The 20,013-nt window shown below is 35.1% G+C and overlaps 1 protein-coding gene across 1 annotated transcript; it reads right to left on the bottom strand.

Annotated features, from left to right (window-relative positions):
* Positions 1-12,779: 12,779 nt before the first annotated feature.
* Positions 12,780-19,574, bottom strand: LOC134232282 (uncharacterized). The gene is made up of 3 exons (XM_062714239.1): positions 19,369-19,574; positions 16,257-16,484; positions 12,780-14,515 (listed from the first exon to the last, which is right to left on the bottom strand). Exons 1-3 carry the CDS (start codon positions 19,421-19,423, stop codon positions 14,298-14,300), a joined length of 501 nt encoding a protein of 166 aa, XP_062570223.1. The 5' UTR covers positions 19,424-19,574; the 3' UTR covers positions 12,780-14,297.
* Between the last annotated feature and the right edge of the window lie 439 nt (positions 19,575-20,013).

The raw sequence follows: 20,013 nt of genomic DNA, 5'->3' as shown, positions 1-20,013 counted from the left end.
ACATTTTCATCTATGCACGACTTGTTTCATACCAACTAGAGCCGTATTCCGCCATATTTCTTTCAGATACCTTGTCTCATTGTAACGATGTATATTCATATGCGCTCGTTACACTTGAATGATTTTTTGGATTGGGTATCGACTTGTTCACATCTCCGATGGTAAAGCATATGAGAACACATAAGGTGATCAAGACATTTCAAAAACAAAATAAACAACATAATAATCATATTTTTGAATGATTATTGATTTGAATCAAAAGAAAAAAAAGTTTGGAAGAGAAATTTAGATGCATGAATACGTATTTTTACAGTGCGAAAATTTATACAGAATAAACTTCAAATAAAAAGCAGTAAAATTTGCGAACACATTTTGAAATTATTATCATTTGAATGGAACAAAACAACCAACGTCTTTGATTTGCAGGTCCCATGCAACTGATGCATATCGAGAAAACGCCTCGAACGCTGTAAACGTACCCATACCTGGTAATAAGGTTACTGCATCGGTTCGAAGATGTGCACAAGTCAAGTGAAATACACCCTGAATTCCATTTATTAAAATCACAAAAAAGAAATAAACTCCATAAAAGCTCAATAGTAAACACACTGTCATTACTCCGTACACACTAGCAAGACGATACACTTAGTCCGTGCTGATCAGATTTTGGTCAGGGAAAATATCACAAGTGAAAAGAGAAGTTACTTTGTATTTGCGCGGCTGAAAGGGGGGGGGGATATTATAACTGATGTTCATAAGCTATAATTGTGAATTGTTTATCTACATGTAGTTCTAATACACATTCTATACCAAGTCATGTATATAGTCTGCAGCTGCTTTTCGTCGCAAAATTCATTTTAATTATATAATTATAACTGATTATTTTAGTACTAATCTCAAATCTAAACATAGTAATTTGATGTACGGCTATAATTTACTTCAAATCTTAAAAGCAATTAACCAGAATACAAATTTTTATGTGTACATCTGTACATTCTTTAACACATACACACACGGAGAAAGGCCATCCCCTGTTCAGATTGACATTTAAGCATTTGATTTTTTGGACGGGGGGGGGCATACAAAAATAATTGACAAAACAGTTATTTAAATATTCTCGGAAGACACACATTTCTGCCGAATTCAGTTTTGAGATTTTTTTAAAATGTGTCACTCCGACCACAAAGTCTGTGCATTATGAGGAATGTAACTGTTTTATAATTATGTTGTTACAGGAAGTATTTCGAGATTTCAGTATCCCTGCCTGATAGTCTAGGTATTTATATATATATATATATATATATATATATATATATATATATATATATATATATATATATATATATATATATATATATATATATATAGAAAGCACAGAGAAATTCACTTTGTAGTAGTTACCCCATATCATACTGTTGGTTATGTGTAGATACCCGGTGGGCGTGGTCATAATGACACGAGGGAGCGTAGCTCCCGAGTTGTCATTATGACCACGCCCATCGGGTATCTACACATAATCAACAGTGTGATATGGGGTAAATGACTTGTACCATAGTTTTCAAAAATCATTCATATGTAAGTCAGCTTAGGAATCGGTCGGACTAGTTCGCGACTGAAACATTAAGTGTTTGGTTTCAAAGATGCATTTGGATTTTATATGACTTTACGCTCCTTCCTGTCCTTCTGACCATGTCCATCGAATATAGGGTAAGTGATTTGTATACAATACTTTTCAAATTTTGCTTCAAATTTTGCCCTATACTCGCCAAGTAGGGTCATTGAGCAGTGAGGGATCTTCTTACTGTCAACACCTCTGTTTATACTTTATAGGTCTCCACGTCCCACAGTGGGATTCAACTCCTTACTTCGTGACTCTAGGGCTGGCGTTTACCACTGGGCCATGCAAGCGACATAAAAATTAAACATATCTAGGCCGTATAAAAAGTTTGATTTATGTAATTGAAAAAATAACGAGTTTTGTTTCAATGATATAATGTTAATTTGATATGATTTTTTTTCTCGTAAATTTCAATCGTCAAAATTACATACTAGTAAACTTGGTTTAAATTAAATTTTTGTAAACCTGATACAAACTTTGCCGTGCACAGTGGTACGTTGATTGAAATGTTTTTTTTTTATGGATTATGTATATTTCAATTTAATGAAAATTAGATCTTTGATCGGCTACATCCGCAATCGAAAAGGTTATTTAAGTACAGTAGTGTACACTTGTTTTTACGTCAAGTATATATAGAGGATATTCAATGTTTTGTAGTTGAATATGGAATTTATTTCACGTGTGGGACAGGATTTTTGATATTTTCACGAGTGCGAAGCACGAGTGAAAATATCAAAAAATCCTGTCTCACGAGAACGATATATTGGAATCTACTAAGCTAACGTCACCCTGGTCATTACACTATTTAAAAAAATGTTTAAAAAATCAAGCGATTTCTGAAGTTTTTTTTTCTTAACTTTGAACTATAATTAAAGTATTAATGGCCGTTTTTAACTGTTATTTATTACAAAATGATGTATACAATTGAAAATTTTTAGAGGCTCCTTTTAACAAGCCCGTATGATTGTTTCATTTAAAAACCGTGCATGGTCGTTTTATAAATAATTCTTTTGTCACTGACTCGATGGGCGGAGTTATAGAAAAGTGTGGGTTATGTACAGAAAACCCACACTTTTAACAAAAGACTCACTTCCGCCCCAGCCCGGGGTTGAACTCTCGACCTACGGAATCTGTCTCCTAGCAGCACTTGTAAAAGTGAATTTCTCTGTGCTTTCTATAATAATATTCCTTCACTTAGGGCAGTTATATTAGTTTAAGAGTTGTTGTAATTTGTGCTTTATAAATAAAAATTAATTTCATCACAACATGTATTGGTAACGATCCTCTAAAAACTAATGTCCAAATAACTGTATCTCACTTCCATTCTCAATGACCGTGTAGTGTAGGGCAGCGTTGTGAGAATTCCATCGGCATCGAAAGCAAGTTTTTTAACTTGCCTAGATAGCCGAGCGGTCTAACGCGCTGTTCTGTACTGCTAGGAGACAGATTCCGTAGGTCGAGAGTTCAACCCCGGGCTGGGGCGGAAGTGAGTATCCTTGTAAAAGTGAATTTTTCTGTGCTTTCTATAATAATATTCCTTCACTTAGGGCAGTTATATTAGTTTAAGAGTTGTTGTAATTTGTGCTTTATAAATAAAAATTAATTTCATCACAACATGTATTGGTAACGATCCTCTAAAAACTAATGTCCAAATAACTGTATCTCACTTCCATTCTCAATGACCGTGTAGTGTAGGGCAGCGTTGTGAGAATTCCATCGGCATCGAAAGCAAGTTTTTTAACTTGCCTAGATAGCCGAGCGGTCTAACGCGCTGTTCTGTACTGCTAGGAGACAGATTCCGTAGGTCGAGAGTTCAACCCCGGGCTGGGGCGGAAGTGAGTATCCTTGTAAAAGTGAATTTTTCTGTGCTTTCTATAATAATATTCCTTCACTTAGGGCAGTTATATTAGTTTAAGAGTTGTTGTAATTTGTGCTTTATAAATAAAAATTAATTTCATCACAACATGTATTGGTAACGATCCTCTAAAAACTAATGTCCAAATAACTGTATCTCACTTCCATTCTCAATGACCGTGTAGTGTAGGGCAGCGTTGTGAGAATTCCATCGGCATCGAAAGCAAGTTTTTTAACTTGCCTAGATAGCCGAGCGGTCTAACGCGCTGTTCTGTACTGCTAGGAGACAGATTCCGTAGGTCGAGAGTTCAACCCCGGGCTGGGGCGGAAGTGAGTATCCTTGTAAAAGTGAATTTCTCTGTGCTTTCTATAATAATATTCCTTCACTTAGGGCAGTTATATTAGTTTAAGAGTTGTTGTAATTTGTGCTTTATATATATATATATATATATATATATATATATATAAATAATTTCTGTAGGTGAATTTGGGAGATGATTTTAAAAGCTAGGGTAGGGATACTTGACACTGGTTGAATACGGATAATTATTACTTATTCTTTTGTATATTGAACTCTCTCTCTCTCTCTCTGTCTCTCTCTCTCTCTCTCTCTCTCTCTCTCTCTCTCTCTCTCTCTCTCTCTCTCTCTCTCTGTAACCACCCGTTGGGGCAATGATAGGTATAAAATCCTACGCACTTTGAGCTGTACCATTTATTATGCCAGGGTTCTCCATGAGCTGTTTTACTGTGTTGCTCCCGACACAGTAAAATTTTCTCCGACACAGTAACGATTCAAATTTTATGCATGCAACACAGTAAAATTTTGCCGACACAGTATAAGATCTGTGATAATTAGAAAATCTAAACACACAAATTCTCTCTAACTGAAACTAAATCAAACAATTATATCGTCTTTCAATTATAAAAGTTAGAGCACTTAAACCAGCCTTGCAAAATCAATTCTCTCCTAGACCCTCGCCGGACTTTACGCATGACGGAACAAGCACAAATAATTTGTTTTTGCACTTCCATATAAGGGTTAATTGGTAGTTGCAATAAAATACACTGTATTATGTAAAAAAAAAACAACATTTAAATATGTCTTTTCTATTAAGCCACGGCTCTAGAATAATTTTAGCACTATAAGTCAGACATCGTATCATCGTAACATCGTATTGAAGTCATTTAATTGTTGTAAATAAATTGCTTAAAATTTTGAACATGTTCAACGTACAGTCTTAAAATATTTTACTGTTCTGAAGTTTCTTTTTTTATGTAATGCAATAACTCGATCAAGAAAACTGATAAATAATCACGGCAATTTTACTTTCAAAAATGTTAACAGTTAAGTTGTACTACTGTATAGGTCAGAATTTCCTCTGCCGTTCAGAACGTGTTTTTTACTTTTACCAATATGTACGACCATATCATTTGTATAACTAATTAGTGATTTTTTAATAAGTGTGTGCATATATTCTTTTGCAATTTTCACAAATAGTGATTCAGTTGAGAATTTGATCGCGAAAATACCGCGAAATTTTAGTTCTTCGCGTTAAGTCCGCAACACAGTAACATTTCAAATGATGGAGAACCCTGTATGCCTTAGGACGGATCAAGGAGTTTTTTTTCAGACGGGATGTCGAAACTTCATAAATTGAATAATAATTTTACTTTGGACAGGAAATTAACCCAATCGCCAAAATTGAAAGAGAAACTAGACGTACATGTATTATGAGCAATGAACTCACTAAATGATACCCCCTGCCTCCCATATGGTTATAATGGCAAAGTCCACATTTCGCTAAACCCATATGTGTCAGATCAAAAAGAAAAATAGCAGGTGCATAATGGTAATATGTAATAAACTTAGGATTCTTTGAAAGTTTCATTAAATTTCTCTAAGTGGTGTAAGATGGTTACCCCAAAGCGTAACAGACAGACGAACGGATATAGCGATTACCTCCCACTTATCAGGCGGGGGATATAATAAACGTGAAATATAAATCACAGGAATGGGAACATTGGAAACTTTCTCGAATACCTTCTCAAACGTATATGCGTCGAACTTGAACAACAGAAGAGAATTTTTAAAAAGCTAGTTTTAGGTAGAATGTGGAATTCTCACGAGGAGATTACTCTCTCTTCTTATATGCTTTTTCTAATAATCATTAATTATTTATGTCTAGAAATTTAATTCACATTAAATTCTCTTTTCATTATCATTGTACCAAAGAAAACTCGTTTATTATACCCCACGCGTGTGGTATAATCTTTTTGAACCGTCAGTCAGTCTTTTTTTTTTTTGGTTGGCGCAAACTTCTCATAAACCACTGTACAGAGTTTTGTCGAACTTTGCAGATATTTATAGGAGACGATGTGTATGTATATTTGCACATCACCAGGAAATTCCGAATTCTTTATTTTTCGGGAATTTCCGCACTTTTACAGTTAGATTTTGGCCATATCTTGAATATAGAGGTGAGCAGTTTGTCAGCGCAACTCCTCATAAACCAATGCTCCAATTTCGTCAAACTTTGCAGATATTTAGGACACAATGTGCATAGATGTGCATATTACAAGGAAATTACGATTCCTTTATTTTTTTTCTGGGAATTTCAGCACTTCGACTTTGGGGGGAGCGTGGGGTATGTGAAAGTGCTCACTTTTTCTTTCATAGTGCATAAAATTATAAATAACTTTAAATCAAATTATATTAGGCCTAATAAAGCCAATACACAGTATTTATTTGATAATAATTTATCATAAAGAAATCCAATCTGTTTCAGACGTTTTTCTTACATTATTTTTATGAGTGTGTTATGCATGTTTTATTACAACAACCCCCCCCCCCCCATATCACGGGAAAATTTCTTCAAAAGGTGAATGATTCGTAATAATGCCTGCTTTCTTTTTATGAATTTGATGAAGTTAAACCATGTACTTAATCGTAGATTTTATTTACAACATGTACAGACAAGAGTAATTATTTATTTTTGAAAAAATTACTTGCATTTTTTTTTCAATCAACCCCACTGAGCTTTCAACCTTTGATATTTTCCCTGACCAAATAAAATGATCGGCATGGGCCACGTGTTAGCAATGGATTACATGACTTCTGAGATGCATTTTTCAATAAAAGTAAAATAGGACAATTCTTTCGACATGTGCACATCCCTGTAACGATAGCAGTAGTCAGGTAAATGTTTTTATCACTGCGTTTGGCGCGTTTTCTCGACCTGCATGGGTGTTTGATGTACATGTATGTATTCCGTGTTAGTTTATTTTCTATATTGCAGCAAATGCATTCAAAAATAATTTAATTCTCAGTATAGTTCTATTTTCTGTTGAATTTTTACTTTTCAAACATGTATTTGGTCAGTTTGTGGACTTCTAAAAACTTTGTTATCGGAGATGTGTACATGTCGACAGTCAGGCTAGAAAATCACTCAAGTGAAGCAATCGTACAAGGCTATATATAGCAGGTTCAAGTGACCAAAAATTTTCAATTAAAGCTGACATGAACTCTTAAAAAGGCATCAGTTTTCATCTTTGTACGACTTACTACATTCCTGTACGCCCTTGTCCGCCATATTTCTTCAATTCCGCCATATAATCGAAGATTTTTGGCCACCTGCTATATATAGCCTTGTGGAATTGTTTCACTTGAGTGATTTTCTAGCCTGGCTGTCGACATGTACACATCTCCGATAGCATAGTTTTTACAAGTCCGTAAACTGAATAAACTGACAAAATACATGTTTGAAAAGTAAGAATTCAACCAAACAATAGAACTATACCGAGAATTAAATTATTTTTGAATGCATTTGCTGCAATATAGAAAATACACTTACACGGAATACATTCATGTACAGCAAAAATCCATGCAGGTCAAGAAAACGCGTCAAACGCAGTGATAAAACATTTACATGAATATACTGCTATCGTTACAGGGATATGCACATGTCGAAAGAATTGTCCTATTTTACTTTTAATGAAAAATGCATCTCAGTAATCCATTGCTAACTCAACAGTAAAAGATGCTCGGACGGACATGGTTTAACTTCATTAAATTTATAATAAAGCATGCATTATTACGAATCATTCACCTTTTGAAGATATTTTCCTGTGAGTGGTGTAATAAAACATGCATATTAACACTCTCACAAAAATAATTTAAGAAAACGTCTGAAATAGATTGATTTATTTATGATTAATTATTATCAAATAAATACTGCACAGTGTATGGCTTAATTAGACCTAATATAATTTGATTTAAAGTTATTTATAATTTTATGCACAATGAATGAAAACATACCCCACGCTCCCCCAAAAGTCGAAGTGCTGAAATTCCAGAAAACAAAAAAGGAATCGTAATTTTCTTGTTATATGCACATCTATGCACATTGTGTCCTAAATATCTGCAAAGTTTAACGAAATTGTGTGCAGCAGTTTATGAGGAATTGCACTGACAAACTGCTCATTTTTATATTCAAGATATGGCCAAAATCTAAATGTAAAAGTGTGGAAATTCCCGAAAAAATATATAATTCGTAATTTTCTGGTGATGTGCAAATCTAAACACACATTGACTCCTATAAATATCTCGAAAGTTTGACAAAACTCTGTTCAGTGGTTTATAAGAAGTTGCGCTGACCAGAATTTAATGTGAATTAAATTTCTAGACATAAATAATTAATGTTTACTAGAAAAAGCAGATAGAAAGAGAGAGCACCCACACCCCCCAGAGAATTTCACATTCTACCTAAAATTAGCTTTTAAAAAATTCTCTTGTCTGTTGTCCAGGTTCAGGTTCGACTCGTACGTTTGAGCATAGGTGTCGGAACCGGGGGATGGTTTTTTTTTACAAATATATACTTAGTATAGACATTGAACATTGCTGCGTAAGTTTAGCCCCCCCCCCCACTTTCCACAGACAAGTCGCAGTATAGGTTAAAAAAGAGGAAAATGTTGGTGTAAGGAGAAAAATTTTGTTATTGAAGTTCGAACCTACCTTCCCCCCTTTCCCCCACACGAGATATGATATTCGTGTTTTGGAAAAGGACATTTCCCCTTTTTTTAAGCTTCTCAGATTTTTCGAATGTATAAAAAAAATTCTTTGCACTTAGCCCCCCCCCCCACCCCCACTTTCAAATTGCTTCCGACGCCAATGCGTTTGAGAAGGTATTTGAGAAAGTTCCCAATGTACCCATTCCTGTGATGTATATTTCACGTTTATTATATCCCCCGCTTGAAAAGTGGGAGGGTATATAGTAATAGTTATGTCCGTCTGTCGGTCTGTTACGCTTTGGGATACAAATCTCTTATCCGCAAATCCTCTTAAACCACTTAGTGAAATTTACTAAAACTTTAACAGAATCTTAGGTTTATAACATATTACCATTGTGCACCTCCTATTTTACTTTTTGATCCGACACGTATTTTGGGTTTAGCGACAACAGCAAAATATGGACTTTGCCATTATAACCATATGGGAGGCGGGGGTATCATTTAGTGAGCTCATTGCTCACAATACCTCTAGTTTCTCTTTCAATTTGGCCGTTTGGGTTAACTTCTTGTCCAAATTTAAATTATTATTTAATTTATGAAGTTTCGACATCCCGCCTGAAAAAAAAAATCCTTGATCTGTCCTAAGGCTGAATAAATGGTACAGCAGAAAGTGCGTAGGATCTTATACCTATTATTGCCCTAAGGGATGCATGGTTACAGAGTGTGAGAGAGAGGGAGAGAGAGAGAGTTAGTTCAATATACAAAAGAGTAAATAAAAATTATTCGTATTCAACCAGTGTTAAGAATCCCTACCCTAGCTTTAAAAAATTATCTCCTAAATACTCCTACAGAAATTATTTTTATATTAAAAAAAATAGCGAGACTATCAGGCAGGGATACTGAAATCTCGATAGACTCTCTATAACAACATAATTATAAAACATTTATACATTCCTCAAAATGCACATACTTTGCGGTAGGAGTGACACATTTAAAAAAAAATTCAAAATTGAATTCGGCAGAGATGTCTGTCTTCCAAAAATATTTAGATAACGGCCATGTCAATTATTTTTGCACGCTCCCCCCCCCCCGTCTAAAAATCAAATGCCTAGATGTCAATCTGAACAGGGGATGGCATTTCTTCGTGTGTTTGTGTATTAAAGAACGTATAGAAAAAATTGTATTCTGGTTAATTGCTTTTAAGATTTGAAGTAAATAATTACCGTACATCAAATTACTTGGTTTAGATTTGAGATTAGTACTAAAATAATCAGTTATAATTGACAAATGAATTTTGCGACGCAAACCAACTGCAGACTATATACATTTTGTACATGACTTTGTATAGAATGTATATTAGAACTACATGTAGATAGACATTTCACAATTATAGCATATGAACAGCAGTTATGATACCCCACCCTCCTTTCAGCCGCGCAAATACCAAATAACTTCTCTTTCCACTTGTGATATTTTCCCTGACCAAAATCTGATCAGCACGGACTAAGTGTATCGGCCTGCTAGTCTGTAGGGAGTAATGACAGTGTGTTTATTTTTGAGCTTTTACGGAGTTTATTTTTTTTGTGATGCATATTTCAATAAATGGAATTCAGGGTGTATATCACTTGACTTGTGCACATCTTCGAACCGATGCAGTATCTTATTACCAGGTATGGGTACGTTTACAGCGTTCGAGGCGTTTTCTCGATATGCACCAATTGCATAGGGGTGCAAATCAAAGACGTTGGTTGTTTTGTTCCATTCAGATGATATAATTTCAAAATATGTTTGCAGATTTTACTGCTTTTTATTTCAAGTTTATTCTGCATAAATTGGCGCACTGTAAAAATACATACGCGTGACGTGCATCTAAATTTCTCACCAAACTTGCATTTTTTTCTTTTGATTCAAATCAATAATTATTCAGAAATATGATTATTATGTTGTTTATTGTGGTTTTGAAATGTCTTGTGTTCTCATATGCTTTACCACCGGAGATGTGCACAAGTCTATACCCAAACCAAACAAGAGGCCCATGGGCCACATCGCTCACCTGAGAAGCTTTGGCCATATTGTGACCCCACCCTACCCCACTAATCATAATTTAGACAATTGAAAATCTACACTACCCCAGGATGCTTCCACTTAAGTTTCAGCTTTTCAAAGATTGTCCAACATATTTCTATGTAAAACATCGATTCTCAATTGTGGCCCTGCCCTCCCCCGGGGGTCATGATTTGAACAATTTAGAATCTACACTACCCCCAGGATGCTTCCAAATAAATTTCATCTTCTCTGGCTCAGTGGCTCTTGAGAAGAAGATTTTCAAAGATTTTTCCTATATATTTCTATGTAAAACTTTGATTCCCCATTGTGGCCCCGCCCTACCCCCGGGGGTCATGATTTGAACAATTTAGAATTTACACTACCCTAGAATGATTCCACATAAGTTTCAGCTTTTCTGACCCAGTGGTTCTTGCGAAGAAGATTTTCAAAGATTTTTCCTATATATTTCTATGAAAAACACTGATTCCCCATTGTGGCCCCGCCCTACCCCCGGGGGTCATGATTTGAACAATTTAGAATCTACACTACCCTAGGATGCTTCCACATAAGTTTCAGCTTTTCTGACCCAGTGGTTCTTGAGAAGAAGATTTTCTAGATTTTTTTCTATATATTTCTATGTAAAACTTTGATTCCCCATTGTGGCCCCTCCCTACCCCCAGGGGTCTTGATTTGAACAATTTAGAATCTACACTACCACAGGATGCTTCCACATAAGTTTCAGCTTTGATTTTCAGATTTTTTCTATATATTTCTATGTAAAACACTGATTCCCCATTGTGGCCCCGCCCACCCCCGGGGGTCATGATTTGAACAATTTAGAATCTACACTACCCCAGGATGCTTCCAAATAAGTTTCATCTTCTCTAGCTCAGTGGTTCTTGAGAAGAAGATTTTTAAAGATTTGTTCTATATATTTCTATGTAAAACTTGGATTCCCTATTGTGGCCCCGCCCTACAAACGGGGGTTATGATTTGAACAATTTAAAATCTACACTACCCCAGGATGATTCGACATAAGTTTCAGCTTTACTGGCCCAGTGGTTCTTGAGAAGATTTTTTAATGACCCAACCCTATTTTTGTCTTTTCTTGATTATCTCCCCTTGCGAGGGGATATGTCCCTTCGTTTTAACAATTTAAATTCCCCATCACCCAAGAATGCTTTGTACCAAGTTTGGTCAAAATTGGCCCAGTGGTTCTTGAGAAGAAGTCGAAAATGTGAAAAGTTTACAGACGGACGGACGGACAGACGGACAGCTAGACGGACGGACGACGGACAAAATGTGATCAGAAAAGCTCACTTGAGCTTTCGGCTCAGGTGAGCTAAAAATCATTCAACTGTAACGAGCGCTTTGGGGTATATATCGTTACAATGAGACAAGGTATCTGAAAGAAATATAGCGGAATACGGCTATAGTTGGTATGAAACAAGTCGTACATAGATGAAAATGTTGCGTTTTTGTCATCTCCCTCGGGAGATGACACATTAAGATTGTATGCCGGAAGTGAAGTCCTAGTGTAAGCCTCCATTAATCTTTCGGGAGTCCTCGATGTTTTACCGAGATCCAAGTAGCCTGCAAACTGGTTTTCTTTTAGAAGAACTAGCTTAGGAGTGTGTGACCTACTTTCGGTTTAGGCCTATTTGAAAGCCAAGGAAAATTTAGAAAAGAAGTACGATGCTTATAAATATCTCAAGTTTTGGTGTGTCGTATATATATTGATCCTCAATACTATGCCTTATTAAATGGGTAAGCCACACAAGGAGAATTGACAATGACGTGATTTCTATATATAGATTTGTTGACAGGAAGGGAAAACTGGTTCTCGCACAAAAGAACAAAATCACAATTAGATTCTGCAAAAAAAATGAATGAAGAGTGGTCAACGCTAATTTTATGTTAATTTTTTAGTCTGTAATTGGATTTATTAAATTAATTCCTGTCAAACTTTAATGATTAGCTGCTTTTAAATGAATTATAATTATTGTTGATAATTCCGTATTGTGTTAAGAAAATACAGTTCAAGGAAAGTATTTGAATTAAAGTAAATTGTAAACACCCAGAACCACAAAGATCGCTAGAATAAAATTTCACCAAAAATAGCCTTGGGTGCTCTCGCAGACGTCCATGCTTCCCATATTATACTGCGGCAAAAAGAAACTGCGTACTTTACTGTGGAGTTTGCTGAATAAGTCATTTGGGAACTTCAGGCGTAATAATCCATATATACATTGCATTAAAATATCTTCCTTTCTGTTTTATTTCTTTGACATTATTGATACCAAAGAGATGACATTTCAGGCTTTCTGGAAAGCCAAACTTGTTAAGAATTCATGTCAGCTTTAAATATGGCGGAAACGAAGAAATATCGCGGACAAAGGCGTACAGGAATGTAGTAAGTTGTACAAAGATGAAAAATGATGGCTTTTTAAGAGTTCATGTCAGCTTTAAACTAAGGTGTTTCATAATCCCGGGGCCTGGTTTTCCAGGGAGTTGTCTTCAGATGAGCGAAATAGTCTCTTCTCGGGGAAATAGACAGTTTTATGGTATTAATCTTATATAGAGTAATTACAGTAGAGGTATAATAATACTAACTAGTGGATGCCCGGCTGATAAGCAACATTTTTGTTGGTGGAGTCGTAGAGGACTGTTGCAGCTGAGGCATTTATTTATTCATGGACTTGTCCTTGTGTGTGATATGTAGGCCACTGGAATAAGCAGATAACGCTTGGCTTCCACTTCCAGCACGCTGAATTTGTGCGGACTCTTGTATTAGTTGTCCCGGGGCGCCGAGGAACCTGCTACACGTGCAGGGGGTCTGGCTTAAGGCGGTTTCGTCTTGGTTCCCCGTGAGGAACCCACTCTCAACAATTCCATGCTAATTTTCCTGCAAATAATCAATAAAACCAAAAAAAGTTTCTTATTAGTAATTATTGATATTTAAACATGCATTCATTAAATGAAGTATTGAAAAATAAAACTCTCTTGTTTTACATTACCATTTTCTGAAAAAATTAATATATAAATTTTAAACAAATTCCTTTTGCTTTACGGTATTTGAATACTTAAATTGCTCTAATTGATACAATACTTAGCCAATGACACTTGATTTTCTTTCCAGGCATCAATGGTTTCGTCTGTTGTGAACAAGAAGGGAAGTTGAACAGACCTAACGCAAGCGCATCAATGCTCATATTTTATAAAACATAGAATCGTAATGATAGAACCGCAATTCTGGAAAACGGGTTGCATTGGGAAGCTATTTTTATTTTTTAAATAGAAGGCAATAAGCGTCATTCTAGATACTTGTGTTTATCTTTTTAGGATAAATCTGATTACTGTAGATTCCTAATTATACGCGTGGAATTTAATTATCGCGTAATTTCGCGAGAAGCAGCACACGCTAAATAAAATTACTCGCTTTTATTTTGATGGTGCTAAAATCTATGTTAATTCTCTCTACCAACCGTTCATTCGCAAATTATCTTTCTCGCGATTTGTCTAGGCTATATTGTGATGTCTCGGGATTTTTTTTTTCAACGAACGATTACTATATTGCGGGAAAATGCACTGGGTATCCAACGAGTTGGAATATGATGAAAATCATGTCGATGACCGTGAAATGTGGAGATTTATGGCCTGATCACGAAATAATCTAGAACCAATCAGATGTCGCGTTGTGTAGAATTATAATGAGGTATAATATATTTAGTGATTACAAGCATGAACATGCAAAAGAAAGTTTTGGTTTCACTCAGATGTGTTGATGTTGACCTAAGGCTATTAAAGATCTCTCGTCTGCTACGCATCTGGTACCGACAAAGGTGACAGCATTGATATCTGCTAGGCTGGACAACACGGGTTTCAACACTGCGTTATCAGCAGGCATGTTGCTCTGTGGAGCGCATGAGGCAGGGACTGCTGGGTCCATCAGAACACAGTCACGGTATACTATGTCAGCATTTACACTGGCTGTAACAAAACACAGACAAGTACTTGTCATCATAAACTACACATTTACTGGTAATACTGGGAGAAAAGTACTACTTTATCAGGGGTAGATCCTAGAGGCAAAAGACAGAATGCTCTTAATTTTATTCCTCAAAATTAATGATCATGATTTGCAGTAAAAATGTAAACGAAAACTGCGAAAAAATTAGTAGGGTTAAAGGAGAAAAGGATTCATAAGGTGTGTTCGTTGGTACTAGTAACCGATCATCGATTTTCCAGCTCGAGTTTAACAACTCAGCGACACTTGAATCTATTGAAAACAAGCTACTCGAGTAATTCAGAGAATTTGTGTCCCCGCTTTGGGAAAAAGTAAACCATGCGTACTTCGGGGGTTGGGGTCGGATCCCCTTGATTAAATTTGTAGAATCATGAAATGTATACATGTATACTGAAGCAAATAAAATATGCAAATATGGATATAAAGATATGATTGCTTATTCTTTTAAAATTATTATTTGTATAGAAGATTCTTTTTATATGGAATATTTATCACGCTCTAATGATGTTTTTATGAATTTGTACAAGCCACACCTCATATTTTTTTTCATTTCACATGCTGAATACAATCATTTAGTAAAAAAAAGTATTTCGTAAAAAAAGAATATGGATCGTTCGGGATTTGAACTCGAGACCTCTCACATGTGCAGCAAGAGACATTTTTTTTCTCTTTTATTCTGCGAGAGACATACCACTAGACCACGGAGCTACTTTGCATTGGCAAGAATTATATGCAAAGATGAAGTCACATACTTGTACATATTCACGTTCGATATTGTCAGAATTTACACAATGCATGGTGTCTAATTTAACCTTTATTAAACATTTCTAAAAGATGTAATAAAAATATAAAGTCCACCGAGAACCTGTTTTATAAGTAATAACTCTCCTCATGCCCCTGTGCTAAACATAGCGACATGTAATACAATAAATACTAATAAAACAAACAGGGGAGGGGGGCAGTTTGAGAGGGGTGAGAAAGGTCTTAGGGAGTTTTGGTATAAAATTATATTGCAAAAGCTCAAAATCTTCTTGATATATCGCCCGGAAAGGATAGTGTTTCATACAGAGAGAATGTATAAATTTACAACCTTGAACTTTGACCTTTTGACCTCAAAATCAATAGGGTCTTCCTTAGACCACAGGGAGTTGTTATGTAAAATTTCATTGCAAAAGCTTAAAGGGTTCTCGAGATAACGTGCGGAAACGAAAGTGTTATAACAGACAGAATTTGCGAATTTATGACTATGACCTTTTGACCTCAAAATCAATAGGGTTCTTCTTTATTTCATAGGGAGTTGCTAGGCAAAATTTCATTGCGAAAGCTCAAAGGATTCTCGAGATATCGTGTGGAAACGAAAGCGTTACAGACAGACAGAAAGACAGACGGACGGACAGACCCAAATTAATATTCCCCACTTTTCAAGCAGGGGACAAGTAAAAAGTTGATGAATTCATAAAACAGCTTGCCCATATTACTAGGTTAATTCAACCGAATAAAATACTCATTTTTTTAATAAATCATTTCCTACTTTGTTGTATGTTATTGGAAATAAATGTATAAAATAAAAAAAAAAATAAAAAAAAAAATTTCCTACTTTGTGTTCAGTATGATTATTAATGTAGAGAATTTGCGATGTAGCTTACAAAATTTTGCAAATCAGATCTGCAACCACCTATCTAAAAATCACCCAGACAATCTTACGGTTGAGGATGGTAAGGTCAATTTGCATGGTGACGGTGCCGGTATATGTCCCACACTTGTACACTTGTCCTGACGTCGGATTACTAGGGCACTTAACCAAATTCACGCCATTGGCCCTTTGTCCTGGAGGGGTGCTGGCACATTGAGGACTTTTGGGTGATACAATGCTTTGGAGAAATGAAGGGACGTCCTTGATAACCACGTGAGTACATTTAGAGCATTCCAATCCTAAATAAAACAAAAAAGACGGCTTTTGCAAATTAAAAACGTGAAATACATTATTACATTTATAAATTATTACAAGAATATTTAGTCAATACTTTTAAAAAAAAAAAGCACAAAGTATGTTTATGTATACCAAAATTTCAGTAGTACTTAGGAAAGTTAAGTAAAAAATACAAAACTAGAATTATTTTTAACTTAAGTACATGATTAGAAGTTTCATGAACCCCAGCCCTGGTTCCCTGAATTCCTCTTACATTTTCTTGCAGAAGCTAAGAGAAATCATCTTTTTGAAAATGATTCATGGTGTCCCTGTAAACTTTTGTAGGGGTTAAAGAAATTTCATTTACAATGGAGGGCAAAAAGGAATTAAAATAGTTTGATTTTTTGTTCTATAAACCTTTGTTTCCTAAACTCCTCTCATATTTTTCTTTTCGATTTGGTCACTGTGAGCAATTGATGGTCGAGACAAATAATTTTCTACAACCCTTTTTTCACCCCAATGTATTCTTAAGTATATGATTGGTGGCATCCTGTAGGTGTGCAATAAGATTTTGAAATTTTTATCTTCACCGTTGGGATCAAATAAAGGATCCAGAGCGATTATTTCTTCTGAAGCCCATCTTACATTTTTATGTACATATGTAGCATATTAATATTTTGGAAAATTTCTGGTAGTGTCCTGTTGATGCCCTCTACGGTGCAATAAGGTTTTCGTAATTTTATTTTCACCGTGTTTTCCTAAATGTTTTCTCACTGCAAAAACCTGGTTTTTATTATTATTTTTTTATTCTATCCCTTGCTTTGCTCGGCACCAAAGCGCATGGTCTTCGAGGAAGAACTCTTCTTACATATATCGTTATTTATCCCTTTGAGTGAAAAATCTGTAGCATTACATTTTCGTAGAGGAAAACATAAGTGGGTATACTAACACGTCACTAAGTATATATTGGTATCCTTTCCTCGAAGACCATGCGCTTTGGTGCCGAGCAAAGCAAGGGATAGAATTCAATGGCGATGAAAAAACACCTATTAATTCAAGTAAAACAAGAGAGGATAATGAGTTTTGCTCTATCTATTTCGTCACAAGTCTAGCGCATTTTTGTTATTTTAATCAATTGAAATTTTTGAAATCAATAATTTTCATTGGGGGTGTATAATTTTCTTTATTTTCGACGTATGGAGAAAACCACGAATTTATGATCGCCACGAAATGTAAAATTTCATATGCATTACTATTTAAACCTTTTCCATCCACGAAATCAAATCCCCACATACCAAAAATTTTTTTTCCTCACACCATGAAAATTTGACACCACAAAAATATGTGATTAGACAGTATAATGACGATCAATTTTAATCCAGATAAGTGCAAATTTGTACATACCGAGATGTTATAATTGTACCTTAGGGGCAGGTTTCTCAGTCTTCAACGCCTTGGGTGATAGACTCAAATGAGTGTGTTTAGGGATAATTTTTTTGTCTGTAAACTAGTTTCTAAATCTCTGTTTGAAGACATTTTTAATATAATTAAGTCAGAGTCTTAAAAGTCTCTCGGGCATTAGTAATATTTGTTTCTGGGTGTAGCTTAAGATTTTTATAATGGTTCCCTGATGCTAATTCTCAAATTCTTTGATAACCAATAGATGCGGTCAGATTTTCTGAGAGAAAGAGGACAAGGTGGTATTTATGTACATATAATTAAAAAATCAAGATGGTTTAAAAATTAAAAATGAACTCTATTTACATAGAATCCTGATATGGCTGTCTTTAAAGACTAGCGCTCTTTTACTCTCGCTGTACATGTATTTGCAGTTCATTTAAGGAAAACATCAATGCTCATAATTTGATCTATACGGAATGTTTCCTTAGTATATTCTTAACTTTTAAAAAGCCTTATGTACCGCTATTATGGATTTCAGGAACAAGGAAACTGAATTAAGGGTATAGCCAGGTATTTCTAGCTCTCGGTCTACTAGATGAAATTTTTGATTGAATCTACACTTCAGTTTTAGACTAAACAATACACACATTTTCTACATTATTTTCCATTCTCTTCATTCACAAGGAAACGTACGCCTTTAATTGATACCTTAAAAAAAGTTTACATAAGCAAAACGGGCATTATAGATGCCCCGCAACTCACATCAAATGCACTCTTTCGCACTTTAAGCAGAGTGGAGAACAAACCTTACATTTTATACAACAATTTCAGCTGCATGAGGATTCTTGTTTTATGCAACTACTAAGGTTTACAAGGTTGACATGAAAAAAATATATCATGTCAGTCTTTTTTATAGGATAGATTTTGAAAGGAAAGAGTATTATCAGGGAAAACTGACTGCCAAATGTAAAAGTTGTTTTTCAGTAAAAGTGTTGGAGGGGGGTCCCTGCATCCCCTCTTACCACCCTCACCTAAAATATATATTCTCTTATGTTTTGTTCACATGAAAATAAAAATCATAGTCGTTTAAGTAGCTTTCTAAAACAATTTGTATCAATTTGGAATTTCCCAATCTATTTTTAGATCAATGTAGAGGAAATAAATCCTTGTATTGACCTGGAACGTCACGTGCAGGTCAATACAACGTAATATTTTTCTAACATAGTTGGATCTCAGCCAATCAGATAGATGAAAATTATTCAATCATATAATAAAAGTGTTTAAGTGTATGTGTATTATTGATGAATAAGCCAAAACGAGTTAATAATCAGTCTCTCTACTATTAGTGACACATTAATTGCCGGATTTAGTCGCAAAAAAGATATTACCTCGCTTCCTTCTAGAATTTCTTAACCATAGATTATTTACAGAGACTGTTTTGTCGTCTATATTTTTGTATGTCAAACCACTTATAGAAAATTAGTCTGAGGCACAGTTTATATTTACCTATTGTAGTATCCAAGACAGAAAACAGAACAATAACCAGGATTGATAAATCCATTATAAAATCTGAAAGTAAAGTTAATATAATGAGATATTCACCATCGTATCTCAAATAAGTTGTCGCTGTCAACTTCTATGTATATGATTAGTCATTGTCACAATGAACGAGTGTTTCCGTATAAGGGCCACAGTATTTTGTACGATGTGATCATCCATTAGGGCCTGGCTACAGAACAGTGTCTAAATCTTAATAAGATGCAGGTTGTTTCCTGGTATGGGGTAGGGGGACAGCATTCCTGTACATTTCTGTATACTTTGTTAAGCACGCCTCCTTTACCTGTTTACTTTAGGACCCTTAGGTAAATTATAAATTATACATATGCTATGAATCCACTAACCTTCGTCGGTGAGTATCACCGATATATGGCAAACTGTTACACTAGAAGCCCTCTTCACATGCATTTATTTACCTACAGGTGTAAGATTTCCATGTATGCAAATTTTTACTGTTGGTGTGTAAATTTTAATTTTTGCAATGTATTCAAATGCACTCACTGTCTGAATGTATATCAGTATGATGTTTGAACTGTTTAAGTATTTTAAATACTTTTTGGGCTTTCTAGTTGTTCTTCATCTCAGTGTTCCTTC

The sequence above is a fragment of the Saccostrea cucullata genome, unplaced genomic scaffold (assembly GCF_032062105.1).
Source record: "Saccostrea cucullata isolate Sc308-1 unplaced genomic scaffold, CSIRO_AGI_Scuc_v1 ctg4089, whole genome shotgun sequence".
Lineage (NCBI taxonomy): Eukaryota > Metazoa > Mollusca > Bivalvia > Ostreida > Ostreidae > Saccostrea > Saccostrea cuccullata.
Note: the sequence above shows the minus strand (reverse complement) of the source record. Positions and strands in the feature narration are given on the sequence as shown.